Genomic DNA, 26,802 nt, shown 5'->3' with positions numbered 1-26,802 from the left:
TAAAATGGACAGGACAGGATGAACTTGATTCAGATGACCATTATATCTACTACTGTGGGCAAGAATCCCTTAGAAGAAATGGAGTAGCCTTTATAGTCAACAAAAAAGTTCAAAATGTAGTACTTCGGTGTAATCTGAAAAATGACAGAATGATCTTGGTTCGTTTCCAAGGCAAACCATTTAATATCACAGTAATCCAAGTCTATGCTCCAACCACTAATGCCAAAGAAGCTAAAAGTGACCACCAATTCTATGAAGACCTACAAGACCTTCTAGAACCAACACCGAAAAAAGATGTCCTTTTCATCACAGGGGATTGGAATGCAAAAGTATGAAGTCAAGAGATACCTGGAGTAACAGGCAAGCCTTGGAGGACAAAATGAAGCAAGTTAAAGGTTAACAGAGTTCTGTCAAGAGAACACACTGGTTACAGTAAACACTCTCTTCCAACAACACAAGAGACAACTCTACACATGGAGCTCACCGGATGGTCAATACTGAAATCAGGGTTGATTATATTCTATGCAGCCAAAGATGGAGAGGCTCTATACAGTCAGTAAAAACAAGACCGGGAGCTGACTGTGCCTAAGATCATGAGTTTCTTATTCCAAAATTCAGACTGAAACTGAAGAAAGTAGGGAAAACCACTAGGCCACTCAGGTATGACCTGAATCAAACCCCTTATGACTGTACAGTGGAGGGACAAATAAATTCAAGGGATTAGATCTAGTAGACAGAGTGCCTGGAGAACTATGGACAGGGGTTTGTGACATTGTACAAGAGGCAGTGACCAAAATCGTCCCAAAGAAAAAGAAACGCAAGTAGGCAAAGTGGTTGTCTGAGGAGGCTTTTCAAATAGCTGAGAAATAAAGAGAAGAGAAAGGCAAGGGAGAAAGGGAAAGATATACCCAACTGAACACAGAGTTCCAGAGAACAGCAAGGAGAGATAAGAAAGCCGTCTTAAGTGAACAATGCAAAGAAACAGAGGAAAACAACAGAATGGGAAAGATTAGAAGTCGCTTCAAGAAAACTGGAGATATCAAGGGGATATTTCACACAAGGATGGGCACATTAAAGGACAGAAATGGTAAAGACCTAACAGAAACAGAAGAGATTAAGAAGAGGTAGCAAGAATACACAGAAAAACTATACCAAAAAAAGTCTTAATGACCCGGATAACCATGATGGTATGGTCACTAACCTAGAGCCAGACATCCTAGAGCGTGAAGTCAAGTGGGCCTCAGGAAGCACTATTACAAACAAACCTAGTGGAGGCAATAGAATTCCAGCTGAGCTATTTAAAATCCTAAAAGATGATGCTGTTAAAGTGCTGCAGTCAATATGTCAGCAAATTTGTAAAACTCAGCAGAGGCCACAGGATTAAAAAGGTCAGTTTTCATTCCAACCACAAAGCAGGGCAATGACAAAGAATGTTCAAATTACCATACAATTGCGCTCATTTCACAACCTAGCAAGGTTACGCTCAAAATCCTTCAGCTAGGCTTCAGTAGTATGTGAACTGAGAACTTCCAGATGTACAAGCTGGGTTTAGTAAAGACAGAGGAACCAGAGATCAAAGTGCCAACATTTGTTGGATCACAGAAAAAGCAAGAGAATTCCAGAAAAACTTCTACTCATGCTTCATTGGCTAATCTAAAACCTTTGACTGTGTGGATCATAAGAAACTATGGAAAATTCTTAAAGAGATGGGAATACCAGACCACCTTACCTGCCTCCTGAGAAACCTGTATGCAAGTAAAGAAGCAAAGTAGAATCTTACATGGAACAATGGACTGGTTCAAAATTGGGAAAGGAGTATATCAAGGCTGTATATTGTCACCTGCTTATTTAATTTATATGTAGAGTACATCATGTGAAATGCCAGATTGGAGAAATCCCAAGCTGAACTCAAGACTGTCAGGAGCAATATCAACAACCTTAGATTTGCAGATGACACAGCTCTCATGACAGAAGGCGAAGAGGAACTAAAGAGACTCTTGATGAGGGTGAAAGAGGGGAGTGAAATAACTGGCTTAAAACTGAACATTCGAAAAACTAAGATCACGGCATCCAGTTCCATCACTTCATGGCGAATAGATGGGGGAAAAGTGGAAGCAGTGATAGATTTTATTTTCTTTGGCTCCAAAATCACTGTGGATGGTGACTGTCATGAAGTTAAAAGACACTTGCTCCTCGGTAGAAAAGCTATGACAAACCTAGACAGCATATTAAAAAGCAGAGACAACACATTGCTGACAAAGGTCTGTATAGTCAAAGCTATGGTTTTTCCAGTAGTCATATATGGATGTGAGAGTTGGACCATAAAGAAAGCTGGGAGTGCTGAAGAATTGATGCTTTTGAACTGTGGTGTTGGAGAAGACTCTTGAGAGTCCCTTGGACAGCAAGGAGGTCAAACCAGTCAATCCTAAAGGAAATCAGCCCTGAGTATTCATTTGAAGGACTGATGCTGGAGCTGAAACTCCAATACTTTGGCCACCTGATGTGAAGAACTGACTCATTGGAAAAGACCCTGATGCTGGGAAAGATTGAAGGCAAAAAGAGAAGAGGACAACAGAGGATAAGATGGTTAGATAGCATCATGGACTGAATGGACTTGAATTTGAGAAAACTCCAGGAGATAGTAAAGGACAGGGAAACCTGTCCATGGGGAGGTTGGGGTCCTGCATGGGCTGCAGTCCATGGGGTCACAAAGAGTTGGACACAACTGAGCGATTGAATAACAACAATATTGGATGTCCTGAAGAGAATGTGTTTTCAACTCCTGCTTCCAGTTCTGGGCTGTTGTGAGTACTTGGTAAATTATTAATGAAGGATGAGGCTGGAGCTGTACTGTGAGACTCCTGGGAGCCTGGGACATGGAGTAGGCTTTAACAGTGCTCTTTGGAGGGCCCTGGGGAGGACACAGAGGTGAGTCAGACACAGATGCTGCAGGGAACATGGAGTGGGCTTTGGAGCCGTAGTTTGTGTCTTTCAGCTTTAAACTGTTCTAAGCCTCAGATTCTTTATCTGTACAGTGGAGATCAAAGAAGGGGATCTTCTCAACCCAGGGATTGAACTCAGGTCTCCCGCATTGCAGGTGGATTCTTTACCAGCTGAGCTATCAGGGAAGCCCAAAATATCACCTACTCTATATTAATGTTTTGTCAACAAAACAGCTTAGCACAGGGCAGAGGGAGGCAGAATAGTATCCAATACATCATGTGTGTGTACACAAGCATCAAACACATTCAGTAGAGTTCAGTTGCTCAGTCACGTCTGACTCTGTGACCCCATTGACTGCAGCATGCTAGGCTTCCCTCTCCATCACCAACTCCCGGAGCTTGCTCAGACTCATGTCCATCAAGTCAGTGATGCTATCCAACCATCTCAGCCTCTGTCATCCCTCTCTTCCTGCCTTCAATCTTTCCCAGCATCAGAGTCTTTTCCATTGAGTCAGTTCTTCGAATCAGGTGGCCAAAGTATTGGCGTTTTAGCTTCAGCATCAGTCCTTCCAGTGAATATTCAGGACTGATTTCCTTTAGGATTGACTGGTTTGATCTCCTTGCTGTCCAAGGGACTCTCAAGAGTCTTCTCCAACACCATAGTTCAAAAGCATCAGTTCTTCGGCAATTCAGCTTTCTTTATAGTCGAACTCTCACATCCATACATGACTACTGGAAAAACCATAGCTTTGACTAGATGGACCTTTGTTGGCAAGGTAATGTCTCTGCTTTTTAATATGCTGTCTAAGTTGGTCATAGCTTTTCTTCTAAGCAGCAAGCTTCTTTTAAATTTCAGGGCTGCAGTCACCATCTGCATGATTTTGGAACCCCCCCAAATAAAGTCTCTCGAATACATTACAGGTGTGTTTATACAGATAAGGTCTGGAGGCTGATTTAATTTTATATTACAACTTGGGGCCAATACAGGTTTGTTTTTTTTTTTTAAGTAACACAATCAGATCCATGAGGGCAGAATGGAGGGAGAAGTAGGATTGTAGCAGGGATGAATTTAAAAGATATTTGGATGGTGATAATACAAAAAGAATTAGAAAAAGAAAGTGCTCAGACTAAAACAAGACTGTTCATTTTACAAAAAGTGTAAGTCACTCAGTCCTCTTTGGGACCCCATGGACTGTATAGTCCATGGACTTCTCCAGGCCAGAATCCTGGAGTGGGTAGCCTATTCCTTCTCCAGCAGTCCTTCCCAACCCAGGGATTGAATCCAGGTCTTCCGCATTGCAGGCAGATTCTTTACAAACTGAACCCCCAGGGAAGCCCAAACCACTATATTAAAAAAAATATTGCAATGGTCTTTTTAAAATACTGCTTAGCTGTAATCTAGCCGCATGTCTAAGTCAGTTTCTTAAGTTTTTAGGTAACAGATTACACTTTCAGTGAGGTAGCAGTTCCTTATTATATACATCTTATTTGACTATAATGCTTAGCAGCTGAAAGTCCCACGCTCAGAAATATCTCTTCTACTCTACACATTTCACCAAATTAATTTGATTAACAAACTCTTTTAAAATGGTTTTCTTAAGAAACTTAAGGTCCATGGGTAGAACAACATAGGAGTGGGGGATGATGGTAGCAGAAAAACTCAAGATTAAAAAACGAATTATGTGGGACTTACACAAAGTACACGTAAATCTTGTAACAAAAATGTTAATATGTTTGTAGAAACTGGTGTTCTCCTTTACAACGCCAGCTTTGGGTTGCTTATCCATTTACTCCAAAGAAGCTGCCCTTCTTCTCTTCCTGGCGCCTTGGTGGCACAATCAACCCCCTTTCACTTACAGACGGAGCCGAAAGGGGGAAATGAGAGAGCTCCATTTTCTCAAACTTTTCTCGGGCACTTAGCATGTGCACTTAGCCTGTGCTCTGGGCTCAAACGAGTGACTGGGTGGACAAGTAGCTACACTACAGTGTGACTCAAGTTCAGGACAAAAGAGGAACTGATTAACTCGATCCGCACAAGTGTCGGAAACGTCTTCACAGAGGAGACCACTTCTCAAGAATTTCGAGGCTGCGGGCAGGGAGGACAGGAGGGAACCACAAGCTGGGGGAGGGGCAAAGCAATTTCCTTGACAGGGGAACACAGTGTCAGGACCAAGTGGCCAAGGGTCGGCCTCGGGAAGCAACTTGGTGGAGCATCTTGCATCGTAAGAGACTGGTTACACGGCTAGGTGAACTTAACTCGGGAACTCAAAGCCCCCTTCGGTGACGCCCCACGGCAGGGAACCATCGGGTTCCAAGGGCCGCGGGACCCGCGAACCGGGCAGCCCCGGTGTAAGCCGCGATCCGGGGGAGCCGCTCACGTCCCTTCCCCGGCGCCGGACGCGCGCGCGGCTCGGAGTCGCCGTGAGGGGTTGGCGCTGACTGCGTCCTTGGGTACCGAGCCTGGCCGGGCGGGCGCCTCCCGGGAGAGGACAGTGTCACCCGGGCGCCCGCAGAGGGCCGGCCACCGGGACCGCGGCGGTTATTCCCGACATGCTCCTCTCGGGGAGGATTTCAAACCTTCGGCCACAGCCAACTCCCCTCCCTCGGCCCCGTCGGGCCCCAGCAACAGGCGGTGGCCCGCGTATCATTGGCCGGGTCGCGCGAAAGCGTGTTTTGATTGGCCGCAGCGCCTCCCGGCCCCGCTTCAGCGCTCGCCGCCGCCTCCATTTTGTCGGTAGAGACAGGAGGAGGAGGTCGGTTGAGACGTTGAGGTGGCCAGCCGCTCGCTCGTCGGTGCTCGTGGGCTTCGCCCGTTCCGTGCCTCGTCTCTCCCTGGAAGGGGAGGGGGGCTTCGAAGCCGAGCAGAAGCCGCCGCCGCCGCAGTCCCGGGCTTGAAGTCGGTGAGTGGCGGCGGCGCGACGGGTGCGGCCATGTTGGCGGCGGCGCTCCCTATTGTTGGGGGAAGGAGGCGAGATCCGAGGCTGGGGGGGCGCGGGCGGCCCGGAGGAGCGGGTTCCCGGGCCGGGCTCGAGGGACGCGGAGCGCCTGGGAAGCCCAACCTCGTTGCGGAAGACCCGAACTTTCCGGGCTCGCTTTGGGAATGACTCAGGGTCTGGAAACTTAAATTTCTTTAGGGCGTTGAAACAGTCTGGAAGGGCCTCTCACCCTTTCGATAAGAGCTTCTTGCTTGGTAACTTGGCTTCTTGGACTATCAAGTGGAATCGCAGATGTTTAATGTTTATAATAGTGATTGTTTTATGTATTTAAGATGGGAAACTGCTTGTTATGGCTTGTGAAACTTATTTTAAAACGGGGAGGAGTCAAGAGTTCATAACCAAAGGAAGCGCTGCGTGACGTAAACATGTTGGGAGAGGAGGCTCTGCTAAAACAGATACGTGATGTGTCTAAAGATTGTAAAATTCTGGTGGGACTTTAAAACACGGTCTTTAGGAAACAAATTTCTTAGCACATTTCTTAGCATGACTGTAGAGGCTAACGTTTCCATGGTTTTACAACATTTTGGTCACTAAATCCATGTGAGACATTATTTTCTGCCTTTTTGTTAAGTAGCCATTCTTTAAATTTTTTCTGGAGTAAATATAAACGATCACTTTCTCTGTTTTTTTAATTGAAATAATGAAGAAATCGTTGCTTTTGTAGCTAAGACTTCTCTCAAACTTGTGTGCTGAGGAGACTCAGATGTTGGCCTCAGCTCCTAGGCTGAACTCAGCAGATCGGCCCATGAAAACTTCTGTATTGAGACAAAGGAAAGGATCTGTCAGAAAGCAACATCTATTATCCTGGGCGTGGCAGCAAGGAAGAGGACAGGTAGTGGAAATCCTGCAATCGGAAAAGCAGACTGAAAGGTATTAAAAACTTACGGTTGTAATGGGGCAGACATTTTATGATGGACTCATTCTAAACCAGGATCTTCCCTGGTGGCTCAGACGGTAAAGCGTCTGCCTACAATGCTGGAGACCTGGGTTCAATCCCTAGGTCGGGAAGGTCTCCTGGAGAAGGAAATGGCAACCCATTCCAGTATTCTAGCCTGGAAAATCCCATGGACGGAGCAACCTGGTTAGGCTACAGTCCATGGGGTCACAAAGAGTCAGACACGACTGAGCGACTTCACTCACTCATTCTAAACTAGAGCTTCCCAGGGGACTCCATGATAAAGAATCCACCCGCCAATGCAGGAGGCCCGGGTTAGATCCCTGGGTCAGGAAGATCGCCTGGTGGAGGGAATGGAAACCCACTCCAGTGTTCTTTGCTGGAGAATTCCATGGACCGACAAGCCTGGCAGGCTTTTCCCATGGGATTGGAAAAGGTCGGATATGACTGAGCATGCACACGGGCACATCCTAAACAAATTGTTTTTAAATGCAGTATTATTTAGATTTGTTGGTAGACTCATTTTTTTCTTAGGAAGGTAATAAAGGCTGTACAAGTGTGAACGTATAGTAAAGCTAAAGCAGCTGAATAGCACATACGTGAGTCTTCTTCGAGATATTTGGAGTTGCAAATTGGGGCCACTGAAGTTTTGTACTGGAATTTCACTCAGTATTTTGTTTCCACTCACAGGTGACAAAGAAGCTGAAGATGGGTGGTGGAGAGAGGTATAACATTCCAGCCCCTCAAACTAGAAATGTTAGTAAGAACCAACAACAGCTTAGTAGACAGAAGACCAAGGATCAGAATTCCCAGATGAAGATTGTTCACAAGAAAAAGGAAAGAGGACATACTTATAATTCGTCATCAGCTGCATGGCAGGCCATGCAAAATGGGGGGAAGAACAAAAATTTTCCAAACAATCAAAACTGGAACTCTAGCTTATCAAGTCCCACCTTACTTTTTAAGTCTCAAACTAATCAGAACTATGCCGGGGCCAAGTTTAGTGAGCCACCATCACCAAGTGTTCTTCCTAAACCACCAAGCCACTGGGTTCCTGTCTCCTTTAATCCTTCTGATAAAGAAATAATGACATTTCAACTTAAAACCTTACTTAAAGTACAGGTATAAAATGAGATAAAGTACTAACATTTAAGCTTAGTCATATTTAAGGATAACTGGCAATTGTTTCAGACCAAATTCACTAGGGAATTAATCTGTAAAACTGATTAACATAGAAAATATAATTAGACTTCATCTTGTTTTATGTGCACTGTGATGGTAGGAATCAGTACAGTTTAAAATAACTGAATTATGGATAATTGTATTTGATCTCTTCACTAGTATTCTCAATTGAGTAACCATATAAGTGAAACCATTCAAGTTTAGATTTGGGGAATGGTAAAGGAATCAACTTTTTATATTGCTTGTTGGGGGAAAATACTGGAGATTATCATTTCATGGGTCAGCAGATTGACTTATTAAGATATGGTAAATCTGATTATAATCATCCAGTTAAAGACATACAGGGGTTGAAAACTATTTGAATCTTTGAGACGTTATTGTCCTAGAGACACCTGAATCAGTACACCTAAACCAGTAGTATGACAACCTGATGCACTGCCTAAAGAAAATGTGAAAAAAAATTTTTTTAAGAGAATAGTATTTTAATGAACTGTATGGTGGTGAATGTGTAAAGGGCACTAGGGGCTATTTAGAATGAAACAAGTATACCCCATTGGCCCTGTTATGTGCAGTGGATAGTGTCTGCCAACAAATGCACCAAAACCATTTTTTTAGAAACAGTATTTGGTGTTCAGAGTAGCTTTCAAAATACATTTTTGTATGATGGCACTGCACAAGCTATTCTGACAGTGTTATGGCTTTAAATCATCCCTGCAAAGGTTTTTTAAAGTTGAGAGCTGTATAATGTGAAAGTTCTGCATACCTAGGAAAGAGCCATGTAAATATATGTAGTAAAATTGTAGCATATGTAAAGTTTTGTTGGCATTTATCCTACAAAAATAGAATATTTTAGTACGAATTTGCTGAATGTAAGACATGGACTCTTATACTATGGCCTAATTTTAAAGGTCAAAAAACACCCCACAAACAAACCTGTTTTTAAATTTTGCCCTTGTGCTTAAGTGCCAGTGTATGTATATTATAATTGATCTTGCTGTAAACTATATTTCAACGTAAATCCTAGTGTAAGAAGTTTTATATAACCGAAAAGGTTTTAAGCTGCTAAAACACTTGCTATTTTTGAGATGTGAAATGCAGTATGGGGTAATTTTTTTTCCTTAAACCCAAAGATTAACTATTAAGCAGTCCCTCCAACCTTAAAGATTCCTTTTGGCTTTCAACAACTTGTGTAACCTATGAGTATAGTGTACAATGTCAGTGTATTTTTTTTTCCTTGTCAACAGGTGCAACCCAGGGGACCAACTTATTGCAAAAGATGTAATTTCTTGCATAATACCTTGATAACATGTTTTGCTTACTTTAAACATGCTAATTAAAACAGCCAACCCAGTAGTAAAAGTAAAGTGTGTGTATTAGGGGGGGGGTTATTCTAATTTGGCAGCTTTTTTAATACTTTTAAGCAGAATCGCTAAATTGTTTCTCCGAATAAATTGAGGTGAGATAGTACTGTCCAAGTCAAATGATGATATCCTAAAAACAAGTTTTATATAGTACTTAATGTACATACATGAATTCGAAGCATGAAATTAAAAAATAAAGTTGTTTCTTCCCCACTGGCTTGTGTTTATTGTATAGAAGTTGTTATGACTACCTATTTGCATAATTAACCCCACTGAAATACAACAGAACTATTGGTTTTTAAGAAGCAACCCATTTGCTGACAAAGACTTTTGGATTAACAACTATACATTAAAAAGGCAAATGACTTCCTCTTTACAGCAGGGCTAACAGTAAAAGGCCACAGAATATTTAAGGAACTTAAATAAAGCTTTTGAATTTATTTCATACTCAGTAAAGCAGGTTGAAGTGCCTAAGATGGCTTGGGTTTGTAGAAAAAAAAAAATTAGAATTATTCAAATTGACAGGAATATTTGTGTTACCTATTTGTTAACATAGTTTTCACAAGAGGGCCTTGGGGAAAAAAGAACTATAACCAGCTTTCTAATGCATTGCAAAAGACAGGGTAGCTTAAAGTAGTTCTAAGTTCCACACTAAGCAGGCTGCGATGCCCAGTGCCAGGCTGTGTTTTCTCATGCACTCTTCTGAGTCGTCACCTTTCTCCTGTGTCCCACTGTAATTTCCATGAGCGATAATGCAAACAACTGCCAAGTGCTCTTTTGTGCCCTGCTGGAATCCACTGGACTGAACAGTCCTTACCCCAGGCATTAAGTTAGGGTTTGACGTATACATACAAATATATATTCTAGATTTTTTGGCTTGGAATTGACTCGTGGTAAAAAATGTTCACTACCAAAATTTTAATAGCTAAGGGTAACTTTATACCTTTAGATACAAAGTTATGGTTAGCCTACAAGAAGTATGTTGACATCAATTTCCCAAATTGTTTTAAGAACCCAAAAGTTTAGAACTCATCTTGTAGGGCTGCGGTCAGTAAAAGCATGAGCCTTGTCAGTGTTATAATTTAAATATCATCTCTTTGATGGCAGCATATACAGTTCGATAGAATCTTCAGTCTATAACCTATCTTTACACTTAAGTTCTCTTCATCCCAGAAGCAAGCACAAGATGGGAAAAAACCAAAGGGTTTTGGGTAAGTTTTCTAGTGTTTCTTTAACTGTATTCTCATAGGCAATTACTTTGTAAAATAAGTGGGATAAAGTACATCTCCAACCTCTTACACAAATGAGGAAAGCCTACCCAGTCACAAATCTGTCAGGCAGAGCTAAACCTAAAAAAAATAAAAAAAATTCAAGATTTTTTGGATCCTTGACCAGTTTTATTTCATTATCTAGCATTCAGAGATGTGCTCTACAAAAAACTAGACACAAAAAGGCCTTTTACTTCTTTACAAACTACTCTGTCAATTATCAATAATCAATTTACACACCTTGCTTTTTAGGCCAAATATGAAAAGAATCCCACCTTTAACATAAGGGTGAAACAACTGTTAGGAATACAGAGGAACAACACAATGAACATAACCAACACTGCTAAAGGAGGGACAAAGAGAAAACCCAAAAGGAACCTTTTCCATTGCAGCTAGCTGTTTTACAGATAGATAACAGTAGTTGTGAATAGGCTGCTGACTTCATTTATCAATGAGGACAGTTACACCTGGGATTCCAGGTGTAAAAAGCTTTGACAGACCTCTTAGTTGAACACTGTTCTCCTGAGCTACCACTGTGCTGTTCAAGTTCACAGCCTCCCCACTTCAAAATATCTCAGGATTTTGTAAACAAAAATGTTCAAAATGCAATACAATGTGATCGAAATTTGGAAAGCTAGATTGGAAAGTGAGTGACAGCTGCTGCCACCAGCTGATCTTGGATTACATTTAACCTCTTTTTCATCCAAGAAAGTTCAAAAAAACTCTTTGTAATTAAATTGTGTTCATAAATCTATTAAATCTTGCAAGTGAATTCTAGATTCCACTGTATTAATTGTGTAAGTTATTAAATTTACCTATTTGATTTAAACAGATGAACCAAATGAAAAACCATGGACACTAACTAGTATCTGCCACTTACGTGCTGTGTGGTCTTATGCAAGTTTGAAATATTAAAAAATGAAGCAGGGGTAAAAATACCTCCATTTCACATCTCCCTTATATGTATTCTGCTATATTTTCAAAATCTTTATAAAGGCTTAAACACTTTTGTATTTTTAGGTGAATAACTTTAGATAAAAAGTTTTAAATGCAGCAGAAATAAGACAAAAATATAATATGCAAGTGATGAAATCAATGTATAGGTAAACTGTACATCCTAATGAGGAACTAAGGAATCCAAAACATTTTGTGATACTACAAAAGTTATTTATTCACTATACACAGAACATGTCCCCTATAAAATGTACATGTAAATCACTAAAAAGTATAATTTGGTGAACATTTTCTCAATTACAGAACATACTAAATCAGTTGGGAATTAACAGCTCTCTGTCTGCCTCAAAATAATCTTAATTATAGCACCCAGAGTCTCCTTTACATCTGATGCAAAGTTAAATACTTATTTTGGGGATTGTTGCCTAATATGTGTTTGAGGAGGCAGAGTTAACAATTAAATATAACTCTAGTATATTACAGTCACTGCACAATAAATCAGTTTATTACAGATTAAAACAAATCATTTTTTTCATTATTTGTATTAATGGGATGCAAACAAATACTGGATACTTTTAAATGGCAAATAACCACAAAATTGCTTCTTTGATAGTATATTGGATTTTATAATTACATAGGATATAAATGGTGTAAAATATTGTTATAATACACCTCAAACAAGACAATGAGGCCACACTGTTATGATTCACTAGATTGTGCTCAGTAGACATTTATTGAATAAGTGAGTTTTATCTGTTTTTCTCCCCAGTTACCCAGTACAATTTTTGGGGCATAATAAGGGCTCAGTAAATGTTTGCTGTATATACTGACTAGGAAAGAGGTGAGAAGAGATGGACCCTCTTAGCTGGATGTCAAGTATCATAATTGGAATTTACAAGGGAGCGTGTTTAAGGAAGATGTAAACCACATATGGCATACAAGTAAGGAAACTCAGATGCCAACAAAGCAAAGCATTAGCAGAAAACACTGGCACTGGAATAATAAACAAAGGCAAGATTTCCCAATAGCAAAAATAGAACTGACTTTAAGAGATAACCAAGTTTATATTGGACCATACCTTTTCTCACCCAATTCACTTTGAGACAGACCAATAGAGGCACTGTAAGAGACTATGGCTGTCTTCCTTGATATTCAGACATCCTAGTTTCCAATAATTTAACATGGACCTGTTACCCATGAATCAGTATAAACCTATTCAGATTTAGGGATTAGTTTCCACAAGTACAAAGTTGAATTTCCTTTTATTTGTCCTAAAATGCTTACTTTCAAACTTGAAGGGACTTCAAATATTCCATGTAGTTTCCATAACATTCTTTTATCTTTTCAGACCAGAGTCAAAATATTCGTACAGTATTCATACTGCAGCACCTTCCACCCACCCTTTGGTCGCTTGAACTGCCCTTCTTTGGTTCTTTTTCCGCTTTCTCAGATCTTTCTTGAAGTGTAGTAAGCAGAACTGTACTGGGTATTCCAGCTGCAGTTTGGTCTTAAATAAAAGAAGGATGTTTGTCAGTTTGGTTTTTCTTTATTCTTCTCTGTGGTATACAGGATTTTGTTAGTTGAACTGGATGTAGCAGCTTACAGGGCCAAATTTTCAAGAGAATAGTATAATAGTTCCCAGGTCTTTTTCCTGGGTTGTAACTTAAGAGCTCATACTCTATGTAGCACCTTTCCTTAAGCATTATCTGTCATTATTCTTCTTGTTTACTTGGCTTCAAAAAAAAAAAAAATGCAGCGAGATCTTAAGTAAAAAGAGAGGTGAACTGTCAGCTCTCACTTGAGTCTTGATATGTTCTACTCCAATAATGGGTTGTGCCAGACACACAGTACATACTCAGTAATTATGCAACTATGTAACCCAACATTCAAGCCCTCTATAAGGATCCTCAAGTATCAGTAGGATCCCTATCATGGGTTCAACTATAAAATAGTCCCTTTGAAGCCATGTTAAACATGTCACTTTAGAAATAATATAAAGTTCTCAAGAAAGTCTAAAAATAAGTGACACATAAAAAAACTGAAAACATCAGGCCTTCTAATCCTATATGGACTGAGAACAATTTCAATGGGTTATTTCCTCAATCTACGCTATTTATAGTCCACTAAAAAAAAAAAAAAAAATCATCTAAGGATCAGGCCTGAGCTCAAATCCTGCATCTGCCTTTTATAGCTTTTTCTTTGTGCCTCAGTTTATCATCTGTGACATGGAGAAAATAAAAGTATCTTTCTTACAGAGTTCATGATGAGTAAATGAATTAATACATAAAACTTTAGAACAGTGTCTGGCACATCATAATATCAGCTATACTTGTTTTCATTATAAAGCTAGAACTCAGACCCCAAAACACCTAAACCAGTTTCCCACAGTGATTATCACTTAACATTAAGTGCTCACCAACACTGAACGCAAAAATATTTTAAATCATGCCATAAAGATAAAGCCCAATCCATCTTGTTTAGGATGGGGACGAGTAGAATTATTGGTCCATCTAATAATGAAAATATAAACTTAAAAATCTGACTCACATTTCATTTTAATGCATATCTTAATACAAGTAACCTAAGTTATTTAACCCAAGGGGTTTAATATGCAATCATGAAACAACTTTTGAAATTACACAGGAAATTTTAAGTACTATGTAAAGGATGTACCTTTCTGGCAAGTTCTATCATTTCCAAAGTAAAAGTTGTGCCTAGTGCAACACTGATTTAAAATACTCCTAAATCTACAAAGAATTGTTTCCACTGTTATTTTAGAATCTCATTCAAAACTATAATAATTCCAGTTAATCATTATTTCCTTCATTTTGTTTTTATTATAGCATGTTTGCTTAATTTACAGCAAGCAGAAAATAAGCTGGGTCTTGTTTTGATCCAAACATTGATGTTTTAAAGGTTGTACACAATATTTGTTAAAAAGAACATATAAAAATACCTTTTTAGAAGCTTCTATAAGAAAGAAAATACAAAGTTTAACCCCACAACTTTCCTCTTTGCTAGAACTGCGAACTACTGCTACAGTTTTAAATAGACTTTTTGTTTAAACTATACATCCAGGAAAATCTAAAAAAATTAAAGAAACGTGCATATAAATGATTGCATAGCAGAACATGAACATTAACTGCAAACAGTAAAGAAATGAGTTAGAAATACTATCAAATATACAAAGGTTCTAGAATCAATCCTTTAAACACATTCCACAAACAGTATTTAAAAACCACCTTTTGTTCTTTACAGGCAAGGCCTAGATCTCTAAAACCAAAACTGAAAAAAGTAATCCTCTAAAAGGGATAGTTTCCCCACAGCATTTCTTACTTATGCCTGTAAGCAAGCAATCTAAAATTTTAAAGATGCTAGCTTTTACTCTGAAATGAGACTGGACATATCAAGTCACTTTTTATTGCCCCCACATGATCTCACAGAGAGATGTTAGAAATTTTTATAGAGTAGGGTATTATTCTCTTATTTTTATCAGGTACTACACTGGTAATCAATCAAAAACTCAAAGAGATGTGACTTTCTTGAAATTAATTTTTTTCAAAGTTATTTTAAATCTCATGGCACCAGAGAATCACTTAGAATGGGAGTGTTGTTTTTTTAACTTGCCTCACGTTAAATAAACTGAGGTGTGAAGAACAAGCTTCCTTCATAAAGAGATGGGCACATTTTGATACAAATGCACACACCAAGTGCTTTAAGCATCAAAATTCAGTCCTCTTACACTATGCACACTCACAAACAAAACCTCCTTTGAAACACTTTACTTGCTTTTAACAGCAGTAAGAAAACTATGCAATATTATGGTCAACAACGCTCCTTAAAGTTGAGAGTAACTACATAAGAGCATTCTTTTCCCCTTAAAATTATTTCTGCCATCATCAACCTGCCCAAGTTTTAAGGTGAGTTTTTCCGACGTTTGTATGGTTCCAAATCTTCATAGAAACCAGGAAAGTGAAGGCTCCTTGTTTCAATCAAACAATCTGCCTGAAAAATGCTACTTAACCCACTTGTCATTTTCCAGGACAGTGGGGGTTAACAAAAGAACTATTCCACACTGTGCCATAAATTTACCATCACGGGCCTAGACATCTTGACAAGACAAACAGGTCCACCCTGAACCTAAATGTGTCTGGTCGGTCAGTGTTGTACTGTGGCTACAACTTCACTTTTTTATCATTCTATCTTATTAGCAAGCTACATTTCTAGGTTAACAGTTCTACCAAGTATGGATATGAAAGTTTATTTTTAATAAGACAATGTTGCAAATTATGGTCAACCAACATCTTTTCACCAATACTTCAAGCATAAAAAATGAGAATCTTTACAAAAATATACAGAGACACCACGAATTGGTAGCTGCCCATAACATTAAACAAACTGGACTCTTAAGAGTGGCTTCTCAACAGCATATCATTTTAATTATAACCATTGCCTGGTACAGGGAAAACTGACAAGTGTTTTTTAAGCATCATTGCAACATTGTATTCCTGATAATTTAAGTAAACCAAACTATGAGTAAATGAATGATACATGCCTAAAAATATCATGGTTTATACTATCAGTGGCCACTGGACTTAGGACTAGTCCAAGACCTTGACCTAGATTTTGACCTAGACCTAGACTGTGATCTTGACTGAGATTTGGATCTAGGTGGTTCTTTTTTCCTTGATTCCTTTTCATATCTTGAGCCAGACTTATAATGTGTTTTGGAATCTGTTTTAGAGGTGCCTCTAGTTTTGGTGTGAGATGCAGACCTAGAACGTGATTTAGCCTTCATTTCTTTCTTGGGCTGGGACTTGGACCGTGATCTTGAATTGGATTTAGATCTTGAAAAAGATCGATTTCGGTGTTTGAATCTTTCAAAACAGAGGAGAAATACAATTAGAGTAAAAATTAGATTCTATATTAATCAAATTTGTTTTTAGAGCAAAAGTTCACTCTGAAATTGAAAAATGTATAAAGTCTTTTTCAAAGCAAAGTTATTTACCTATCATTGTCGGAATGGCTTCTGCTACGCCGTGGTCTTCCAGTCGGTCTACTGCTAAAAAGTACATCAGAAAAAGCAAACAGTGACACATGTCTATTTATAAGTTTCTAATTTAAAAAGTGAACCATAAAACTTTTAAAAATAAAGTAGTAAAAATATTTTAAGTCTCAATGAAGCATACAATATACATAATTAAAAAGTATACAAAAAGATTAAAAAAAATTAAAGACTAACAAAGTTTTTCTAACAGATCACTGTGGTACACATCACTTACTTTCTAGGACTATAAGATCTTCTATAGTTGTAATCGAAGGACCGACTTCTTGATCTTCTTCTGTCATAACTTCGGCTTCTAGAACGTCTGTATCTGTCATAATCATCATAGCGTGAAGAACTATACACATTCCTCCCTTCCTTGGCTTTCATTTGATTTGGAGCTATGAAACAGAGAAGGGAAATATTCACAAACATCAAAAATTTAATATTTAAGCCTTCAAATTATAGGAAAATTTCCTGTATCACTTTCCCTTTTGCCCCCAAATCTGTGTCAAGGCTAACTGTGAGCATCTTGGAAAAGGTATTTATTTTCAAGCAAGGCTATTAGGAGATGGTTTTATGTTAAAAATGATACTCTCAAATATCTCAATTTTTTTTTTTCCCCAAAGACCTCTCACATCTAGTTTGTTGTCCAAAATAAGCCAACTACTTTAACATCAGGAAAATATTTTTAAAATCCCAAAGTAAAACACAAATGACTTTTGAACCACATGCTAATTTGGAACAATCTCACCATAGTTTCCACTTAGCTGGAACACAATTAACAATGACAAAATACTTAATGGTGGCCTATGAACAATATGTAGTGTCAAAATGCAACAACATACATTTAGTTATATAGTTCTGAGAAACCATGACAAAACTAACACTTGCTGAATGCCTTGGTGGTGGTTTAGTCACTAAGTCGTGTCCGACTGTTGTGACCCCATGGACTGTAGCCTGCCAGGCTCCTCTGTCCATGCTCCACGCAAGAATACTGGAGTGGGTTGCCATTTCCTAATCCAGGGGATCTTCCTGACCCAGGAATTGAACCTGAGTCTTCTGCACTGCAGGCAGATTCTTTACCAACTGAGCTATGAGGGAAGCTGAATGCCTTAGATACGCATATCCTTGGACAGGCCTCAATCCTTTCATTAATCTCATTTGATCCTATGAAGCAGATTTACGTATACTTTATGTATGTGTGTATGAAGGTATAAATAATAACAGTGACTACCCAGGAACCTATCATCCAATCCAAGAACTAGAGAATTACCAATAGCTTGTATCTACCTAAGTGATCCTCGTCTCTTCAGTAACTATTTTAATCTCTATCTTTTACTACCTTGCTTAAGGTAACATAAAGGTTAAGCCAGAATTTAAACCCAGGTCCATCTCACTGCAAAGCCTGTACTTCTGCCTTATTAGCATGCAGCCAACACCTGGTGTATGCCTGCATTAACAAAAATCAAGTACCAATAAAAGCATCTATTCTAGGTTTAATCTATATACTCTTTCCCAGTGTGTCAACTTCCACAGCCAGTCACCTACATAATTACTCAATATACAATGATGATCTTTATAAGGAAGGGAAACAGCTCAAGAGAACCAAAACTTTACAAATTTTATCCCTTTCGATTACACAATCAGTATATTAAACATGCCCTAACTGATAATAATGATCCATCCACTTTCTTAAGAGTCCAAACATACTTCAGGGATTCTAATCAATGCATTCTAAATCCTTATGTCTACCTTGAAATTCTGCAAAGTATTCAAGAATTCCCCCAAACTATCATTTTCGGTTTTGAACAGATAGACATATTGCACAAATATTTCCAAGAAGCATTCTCAAAACAGTGTCTAAATATGATGTATTTTACATGTATTAGACATAAGAGTCCTTGTACTTACTCTTTCGATCCCCCTGTGCAAACTGTATTTCAATCTGGCGTCCACAAATCCACTTTCTGTCCAAATTATGTAAAGCATCTTCAGCATCACGAACATCCTCAAATGTGCTAAATGTTAAGGGGCTCGGGAAGTTTTGCAAACTTTGATAATGAATGAGTTCAGTTGGTAAGTCTGGAACAATTTGCAATCTCTCAACATTATTCTAGAAAATCAAGACCCCACTAACTAGTTGGTTAATTCAGCTATAAACACTTCACAGTATTAAAGCACTTGTGGTTGAAAACACATGTGAACACATATTATAAAGTTATAATTGATATAAAGCCTGTTATAGCTGAACTACCAAGTAATCCCATCAGGATTTTCCTGTTTTAAGAATTTTACAGAAAAAGACAAAATAGAAAAACAAATGCCAATTTTATGTTGTATGCCAAAACAAAAATTTCTTAAAATAAAACCAAAACTGTTTTTCGTATTTTTGTTTCAAATGAAAAAAAAAATGCCAATAGTTCTTGTGTAAGCAAGCGGAATATACAAGAAATGAAAGCATTAACCTCAAATTAATCTTGCTATTTTTTCAGACATATCTAATTATTTCATGTAGCTGTCTTACTATATACCACGCTGAGAAGACTGATATGCTAGCCACTTGCAGTTATCAAGGACAGAATCAAGCAATACTAAAGACATCACTGTACCAGAAGCACATTACATCCATGCACAGACTATAAAAGCACGCTGTCAAGAAATTACAGACCATTTCTAAAGATTCCTGGACCAGAAAGCCCTAACCATGACACTTAAGCATAAAGCTTCGCATGAGGAAATGGGTTTGGGACTGGTTTTCAATTTGAGAATTTCAAGATAATACTTTTAAGCCCAAAGCAGGAGTTGTTGCTACTGCTACTGCTAAGTCACTTCAGTCTGTCCAACTCTGTGCAACCCCATAGACGGCAGCCCATCAGGCTCCCCCGTCCCTGGGATTCTCCAGGCAAGAACACTGGAGTGGGTTGCCATTTCCTTCTCCAATGCATGAAAGTGAAAAGTGAAAGTGAAGTCGCTCAGTTGTGTCCGACCCTCAGTGATCCCATGGACTGCAGCCCACCAGGCTCCTCCGTCCATGGGATTTTCCAGTACCCAGCTTTTGATCTGAGAGGCCAAGTTGTCTTGTTCTCCCCAGTCAATGTAAGCTTTACAAAATTCTTCTGGCCAAATTTAGTTCCTTTCCTAAAACCACCATTCTAATAGAAGCCAAGCACATATTGAAAGCAGTGTTTAACGGGAAAGCTTCTGAAGTGGACTTAGGCTAGGTCTGCGTGTGGATTTTCATTCTGTACTAAAATTCACTGTTCTAACTTGTCCATTTCTATTTCTTAAATTTGAGAGGAGTTCAGATCTTAAGTGCTGATTAAAAACATCCCAAAGTGCTACAGTCCCTTCAAGACTGATATTAATATTCTCTTACTCCAGAGACTAAAAGGTCTCACTATATTTGCAATTTTTTTTGTTCTGAAAGGACTTAAGGACCACAGCAGGGTCCCAGTTCTCTTTTCCTGAGGCTATTATGTGTAGTGAAGGAGAGGTTTTCTCAAGTCTTACATCATGAGGCTTTCATCATGAAAAGACAAAGGTTGATAGGGAGTTTACAGCCCGGACTACTATAACTAAACACTCCTCCAGGTTAACGCAGTTGGGCTTTAAAATAATTGAAAAGAACAAGGTCATTTAATGGTATACTACTTTGAGACAAAATAAAGGATTTAGACCATGAAGCATAAAAATTATTAATGAGAGCCAATCACCATCTGAGGCTATCCTCAAAAACAGAACCCTGGGTTAGAGGAATCATGGTAAGGCTCTACCATGGGAAGGCTCTACCCGTTAGTTGGGAACGGGGTCAGATAAAAAAGAGAATGACACAAAGGCAGTCAAATATTCTGATGCCAGTTATGAAGAAATTTATACTTAAGGTCTTTGCAAAATCCTGATACCCATTTCTTTTTAACTATTTTAAAACCATAGAAAGATTTTATATATATAAACATAGCTATAATTTGCCTTGAGGTTCCTTTGAATAATAACTCTTCTCTGGCTCAAGTATCACATACTCCTGAGTCAAACTGCTGATCCTGGTTCCCAGGCCACCCCCAAACCAGGTAAAATCAGGTCAACACTCTAAGCCAGAATACACTGCTACTTCAAACAAACAAACAAAAAAGAAGTCAGATATAGCTCTTATCCTGTCTGTAACAGAGCTCTGCAACCAGTTCTCACAACTGTCCTTGAGCAGAGGCCCTGCAGGAGTCGCAGCTTTGGGCATCTCCCCTAGGCCTCTCCAGAGCTAAGTCTCCAGAGACCCGCTGAACGTGAACAGCAAGAATTTAAGCACACAGCCCAAACTTCTGCTGTCACGAGATGATCTCCAGGAAGGAAGAATGTCACCTGAGACTCTGGGCCAGGGAACAACTTCCCATAGATCCCAATTAGTGCTTATAGCAAGGATAAGGCTTTCTGCAGCTATTCTGGGACAACTGATCGTATGTGCTAAAGCATTCAGGGGCACCAAGTTTCACAGAACTAAGCTTCAGATATTAAAAGAATGTGTGTGCCACTAGCATTCCCTTTAAAAACCTATAAACAGATAGTATCCCTAGTGGATATGACCTTCTAAGACCACCAGAACAGTTTCTAAGTAACCCCAGTCCATGCACCTGTGTCCCCTTTCAGCATGCCTCTGTGGAGTTGGTTTGACTCCAGAACCTCATGCTACTCCAACAGCCCTGCCTGCCACCCTATGGCACCTGACCACTTGGTCCAAAGCAGAAATATGCTGAATTTAAGCTTAACATTACATCCTGGTACACTTTAACTTGACAAGCTAAGAGAGAATGCATTTATACAAGACCACATCACAACATCAAAAGCCCACAAAATCAAGTTACAGGTTTTGTCCCTAGACCAAACCGGAAAAATTTTGGAAATTAACTGCTTACAAAACATTAGGAAAAAAAAAAAAGTAAAAGAAAAAAAGAAAAAAAAACAAGGAAAATAGTTATTCTGTAGGATACATCAGGTATGACTCCTTTAATCTTGGCCATCATTCAACTTCATCTTGACCTTTAACTCTTTAAGTGCTTGTCAGAAGGACTTGTCATGAGATGCTTGGCCAAATATGACAGATGGCTTTATCTTTAACTTTGAAAAACAACCTTTTCCCCCTTTTGTAGATAAAGCGAGGCTTTGTCTCCCATTAGGCTTGTCCTTCTTCCAGCTTTTCTTTATATTTTCTTTTCCCAAACTCTCCCTTCTCTTCAAGCCTGATCCTTAAGAGGTCTTTGGCTTGTCTACTTGCCTTAAGTGTTGAACTCTACTCTAAAGGTTCTTTCATGCTTTCTCTTTGGGGTCGCCATTAACTGTACAGCTTTACATTCTCTGAGGTAACAACAGAGGACAGCAAATTAGGGGACAATATTAAAGAAGCTTACCTCATTGTTATTATACAATCTGTTTTTGATCAAGTGATTCAAATTAACAAACAAGAATACCAAACTTAAATTGCTAAGCACAAGAACATATTAACCTTTAATTTGAGTTACATTAGAGGTGGTAGAGTGTATTCAAATTTAAATCACATATTATAATTGATTTGAGTTTCAGCAGCATGAATGGGAATTTAAATAATTTACTGTTTTTGGATTAACTTTAAGAAATAGTAAGAACAATGTGAGAATTAATTTAGAAAAAAACTGAAGACAAAACATTTATTAGAGGACCAAAAAAAAAAAAAACACCAAAAAAACTACTTTTTAGATGTTACCTCTTACAAAAACTTGAATTTCAAACTTCAACACCCCTCACTAATCAGCCATCTGAAGAAAGGATATTGAACATATGCAAATCCTCTTGGACGGCGAGTGTAGAAATCAAGTGGAACATACACATCAACTATAGGACCATAACGACCAAACTCCCGACGTAAGTCTTCAGACCTAAAACATCATAAGAAGACGCCAGATCTTTATGTTCACGCTTTTAACAGTTTCTTTGTAAGAAATAGGTTTCTTTTCTGTACTATTTTAAATAATGAAAGGGACTGTGCTATGTTCCTGGGTGACCTGAAACAAATAGGGAGCGCCAACTGTAAAAATATACAACATGTATCTTTTTGAGAAAGGACAGCCAGAATCCATGATTTTGGAACATAATAAAGGAGCTGGTAATAAAACCTACTAGTCTTTTACATCAACAGGAAAACAAGATATTTAAGGAAACCTGATTACAACTTAATCTTCACTGCTTTTATCCACAGCCTCCATAACTTCTCATAAAAAGTATAGTTAACATTAAATTGTATCTAAGCATTGTTAATTAAAACAAAACATTAAAGCAACTCTAGTATTCTGAAAAATACCAAGCACTTTTTTTAGCCCCAAATTTAACAGGTAAATACGGTTTGAAAAATAAAAAGACAAACATTTAAAATTTCTCAATAAATGTCAATATGAGATAAAGGGGAAATTTTCCTAGAAGCTAGAGTAATTACTATTGCTTACTTTCCCTACTTAAAAGTTAAGACAGAAAAATCACACAAGGCTACCAAAATGGTGTGTGTGTGTGTAGAGTGGTTACTTGTGAAACCGTAAATCTGGTAACATCTCTTCCAAAAAATTCTGACCGCAACTCCAAGCAATTAAGGGAATTGGCGAGAACAAAGGGACGGTCCAGATTAATCCAATTTAGCTATCAACGCCCTAATGGTAGAAGCTTCCTAAACCTCCGTTTTCAAAGGGTGATCGGCATTTCCCGGAAAAGGGGAAGGACTACTTCGTACCGTCTCACTGGGAGAATTTTTTCTAATCTCTATCTCAACATCCCTTTTCTCCAAACATCTCCAACACCAAAAGAAAAAAAAAAAGAGAGGCAAATATAACACAGCAAAAAGGGTAGCAAATGCTACGCCACACTCCCCACCCCCCGCCCCGATCCCGTTATTTTACTGCAAAGCAATTTTAACTAAAAAAAAAAAAAAAACAACTTGTGGACCGAGGGGGCGTGCACCCCAAAGAACGTTAACTTCAAATCAATGGGGAGCTGATGATCGGCGGACACCCGAGACTGGAACCGAAGAGAGGAAGCGAGGAGGAAGGCTCCCCCCATCTGCGGAGGGGGAGGGGGCCGAAACCCGCGCCACGCGGGCCGCGCTCCCGCGACCGCCTGGGAGATCAGCGGCCGCCGCCCTCGCTCCCACGCGGCGGTTGAGCCGGCGGCGCGGCCTAGTTGAGGCCCGAAAGCCCGCGCGGTACCCGCCATCTTCACCCCTTCCCCTCCCCCCGACCCAGGCCCCATGCGTCGCCGCACCGGTCTTCCCCGACCGCCTGCGGCCTCCCCTGTACATACCTGGTATCGTCGGCCACGTTCCTCACGAAGAGAGACGTGTTGGGGGGGCGCAGGTACCGGGACATGACGCCGGCGTTGAGTCTCCGCAGGGACACTAACGGGCTCAGCAAACCGTCCGCAGCTTCGGCGCCGGATCCTCCTCAGACACACACACGCACACACACACAGCCACAGGGCTCCGCTACAGCGACCGCCTCTTCTCGCGAGACTTCACTCCTGCTCCCCCATCCCCTCCCCTCCTACCTGGGCTCCACGCCGGGACCTGCAACGGTTCTTTCCCGCGAGATTACTAGGCGTGCGCCTGCGCACACGGGCGGCCCGAGTACGTGCCGCAGCCTCGGTCTCATTCATTGGCTTCTTGAGCTACCTCCTCCCCCTTGCCAGCAGCCCGCTCTTTCTTTCTTTAAGGCTTTATTTTCCCGCCTTTTCCTGCCTTGGGTCGCTTTCCCCTCTCCTTCACCCCGCCCAAGTCAGGAAGCAGATGTTTTAACTTGTGTGCTGTACTGTACAGTCGTTACAAACTGGACAGAGTTTTAAATGTTATAATTCGGAGAGACAGGCCTTTTTTTCTGTCTGGTCCACGGTATGTCCTCCTGGCTTTCATTAGATTGCTGGCCTGCAAGAGAAGAAGTTACGGCCTCTCTGGTATTAGTGTGAGAGGGAAGGAGGTGTGTGTCCTTGCAGAGAAATCGGCCTGCCTCTCCAGTGCTTTCAGCCGGCTCACTCCCTGAGCGCCTTTGCCCAGGTGGCCCCTAGCCACCACCATTCTTGGTAGTTTTCCCTCCTCTTATCCACGCAGTTTCCTCCCCATGAAAGGCTGTTCCTACCAAAATGGGGCGCAAACCTCATATCTTAGTCGCCATTGTCATCTACACCGTCTCTGTTGCTAACAGCTTCCTGAGTGTGCTTTGTTTCTGTATTGCAGTGTTTCTCCAACTTTTTGGTCTCAGAACTTCACACTCTTTAACAGATTATGGGAAGACTTCAAAGAGGTTGGTTTATGTGGGTTGTGAAAGTGAAAGTCGCTCAGTCATGTCCCACTCTTTGCGACCCCGAATTCTCCAGGCCAAAATACTGGAGTGGGTAGCCTTTCCCTTCTCCAGGGGATCTTCCCAACCCAGGGATGGAACCCAGGTCTTACGAATTGCAAGCGGATTCTTTACCAGCTGAGCCACAAAGGGAAGCCCAAGAATATTGGAGTGGGTAGCCTATCCCTTCTCTAGTGGATCTTCCCGACGCAGGAAATAGAACCCGGGTCTCCTGCATTGCAGGCAGATTGTTTACCAACTGAACTCTCAGGGAAGACATGTGGGTTATAGCTATTAATATTTACTGAACTTAGAACTTAAAATGGAGAAAGTTTTGACACAACACACAAGCACATATCCCACCATCCTTCATCACATACCTTGTAGCCTCTGGGAAACTGCAACTGTGAGAGACTAGACATGAAAGGGCTTCCCTGGTGGCTTAGATGGTAAAGAAGGTGCCTGCAATGCGGGAGACCTGGGTTCCATTCCTGGGTTGGGAAGATCCCCTGGAGAAGGGAATGGAAGCCCACCCCAGTATTCTTGCCTGAAGAATCCCATAGAGAGGAGCCTGGCAAGCTAGAGTCCATGGGATCACAAAGAGTTGGACACAGCTGAGCGACTTTCACATCTACTTGCTACCAATGTATTCCCAGGTGGACCAGCAGTAAAGAATCTGCCTGCCAATGCAGGTGATGCAAGAGATGTGGGTTTGATCCTTGGGTATGGAAGATCCCCTGAAGAAGGAAATGGCAGCCCACTGCCCTATTCTTGCCTGGAAAAATCCCACAGACAGAGGAGTCTGACAGGCTACAGTCCCTGGGGTTGCAAATAGTTGGAGGCGACTGAGCATGTAGGCCACAGATATGAAAAAGGCAAATGATGTTTAGTATAGTTTTGACCTTGGAAACTCCTTTGAAAGGATTCTGGAGACACTTTCCAGACCACACTTTGAGAACCATTCCTTGCTCTGATACAAATGCTTCTGGCATGTAGCACATTGCCAAGCAGATAGCAGTGACTCTATAACTATTTAATTGAATGAGCTTTTGTTTTACAAAAGGCAAAAAAAACATTTTTACATCAGTCAGCATCAGCATCCATAGCAATGAAGTGATTTGACATGAATGGTGATAGTCTGTTGGTCTCTGTTGCAGAGACATTGTTTTGCTAACCTTATGTTTTCTAAAAAGCTTTGGACACTTACTTTACTAAAACATGTAATTATTATGTATCGTGTATCAGATATTGTATTAGATACTGTAAATTTAGTGGTAAAAATCAGGGAGCTTATGTTCCCATAAAAAACAAACTAGTCAACAAATAATGGCAGATCTATGATATAAAAGAGATAGTAATATGAGTTAAAAGAAAAAAATCCCTTTTAAAAAACAAAGAGTTGCTGAACAAGTGTCTTCCCACTCCCCACCTCCAAAGCCAAGCACTTTTTACTGGCTAGAAAACAGACTCCAGTAAATTACCTTCAATAATGAGGGAATTGGACTTTCCTGGTGGCTCAAGGGTTAAAAAAAAAAATCCACTTGCCAAGTTTCCATCCCCGGGTTGGCAAGATTCCGTGAAGAAGGACATGGCAACCCACTCCAGTATTCTTGCCTGGGAAATCCCATGGACAGAGGAGCCTGGTGGGTTACGATCCATGAGGTTGCAGAAAGTGGGACACAACTTAGCCACTAAACAACGATGAGGAAATTAACACGTGGATAAAAGTTTAGAACAGAGTCTGATGCACAGTGAGTGCTCTATAAATGTTAATGGGATGGCTACATAATTTGTGGGACTCAGGGAAAATCGAAAATGTTC

At 40.1% G+C, this 26,802-nt stretch overlaps 2 protein-coding genes across 8 annotated transcripts; one reads left to right on the top strand and one right to left on the bottom strand.

Moving 5' to 3' along the window:
* Positions 1-5,672: 5,672 nt before the first annotated feature.
* PNRC2 (proline rich nuclear receptor coactivator 2) lies at positions 5,673-9,589 on the top strand. The gene is made up of 3 exons (XM_004005121.6): positions 5,673-5,842; positions 6,603-6,808; positions 7,524-9,589. Exon 3 carries the CDS (start codon positions 7,542-7,544, stop codon positions 7,959-7,961), a length of 420 nt encoding a protein of 139 aa, XP_004005170.1. The 5' UTR covers positions 5,673-5,842; positions 6,603-6,808; positions 7,524-7,541; the 3' UTR covers positions 7,962-9,589.
* Positions 9,590-10,751: 1,162 nt separating this feature from the next.
* On the bottom strand, positions 10,752-24,099 carry SRSF10 (serine and arginine rich splicing factor 10). Of its 7 annotated transcripts, none has more exons than XM_027965528.2 (7): positions 23,954-24,099; positions 22,441-22,545; positions 18,557-18,660; positions 16,881-17,043; positions 16,607-16,660; positions 16,374-16,475; positions 11,790-13,105 (listed from the first exon to the last, which is right to left on the bottom strand). In XM_027965528.2, the coding sequence occupies exons 1-7, from the start codon at positions 24,016-24,018 to the stop codon at positions 13,045-13,047; spliced, it is 654 nt and encodes a 217-aa protein (XP_027821329.1). In that variant the 5' UTR covers positions 24,019-24,099; the 3' UTR covers positions 11,790-13,044. The 7 variants fall into 7 exon arrangements, with proteins under 7 accessions (XP_027821327.1, XP_027821330.1, XP_027821328.1 ...); XM_060410668.1 differs by having other exon boundaries at positions 16,607-16,657; XM_027965526.3 differs by having other exon boundaries at positions 10,752-16,475.
* Between the last annotated feature and the right edge of the window lie 2,703 nt (positions 24,100-26,802).

The sequence above is a fragment of the Ovis aries genome, chromosome 2 (assembly GCF_016772045.2).
Source record: "Ovis aries strain OAR_USU_Benz2616 breed Rambouillet chromosome 2, ARS-UI_Ramb_v3.0, whole genome shotgun sequence".
NCBI lineage: Eukaryota > Metazoa > Chordata > Mammalia > Artiodactyla > Bovidae > Ovis > Ovis aries.
This window is presented reverse-complemented; position numbering and strand designations above follow the sequence as displayed.

What these genes read in the sequence shown, in the direction of transcription:
- SRSF10 (XM_027965526.3), bottom strand. Translation starts at nt 24,018, where the DNA reads ATGTCCCGGTACCTGCGCCCCCCCAACACGTCTCTCTTCGTGAGGAAC. An exon ending in AGAGGATTTGCATATGTTCA is followed by an intron (nt 18,661 to 22,440) that starts ATATCCTTTCTT and finishes AACATTTAGCAC; the next exon opens with ATTTGAGGATGTTCGTGATG. An exon ending in TGCACAGGGGGATCGAAAGA is followed by an intron (nt 17,044 to 18,556) that starts GTAAGTACAAGG and finishes TCTGTTTCATAG; the next exon opens with CTCCAAATCAAATGAAAGCC.
- PNRC2 (XM_004005121.6), top strand. Translation starts at nt 7,542, where the DNA reads ATGGGTGGTGGAGAGAGGTATAACATTCCAGCCCCTCAAACTAGAAAT.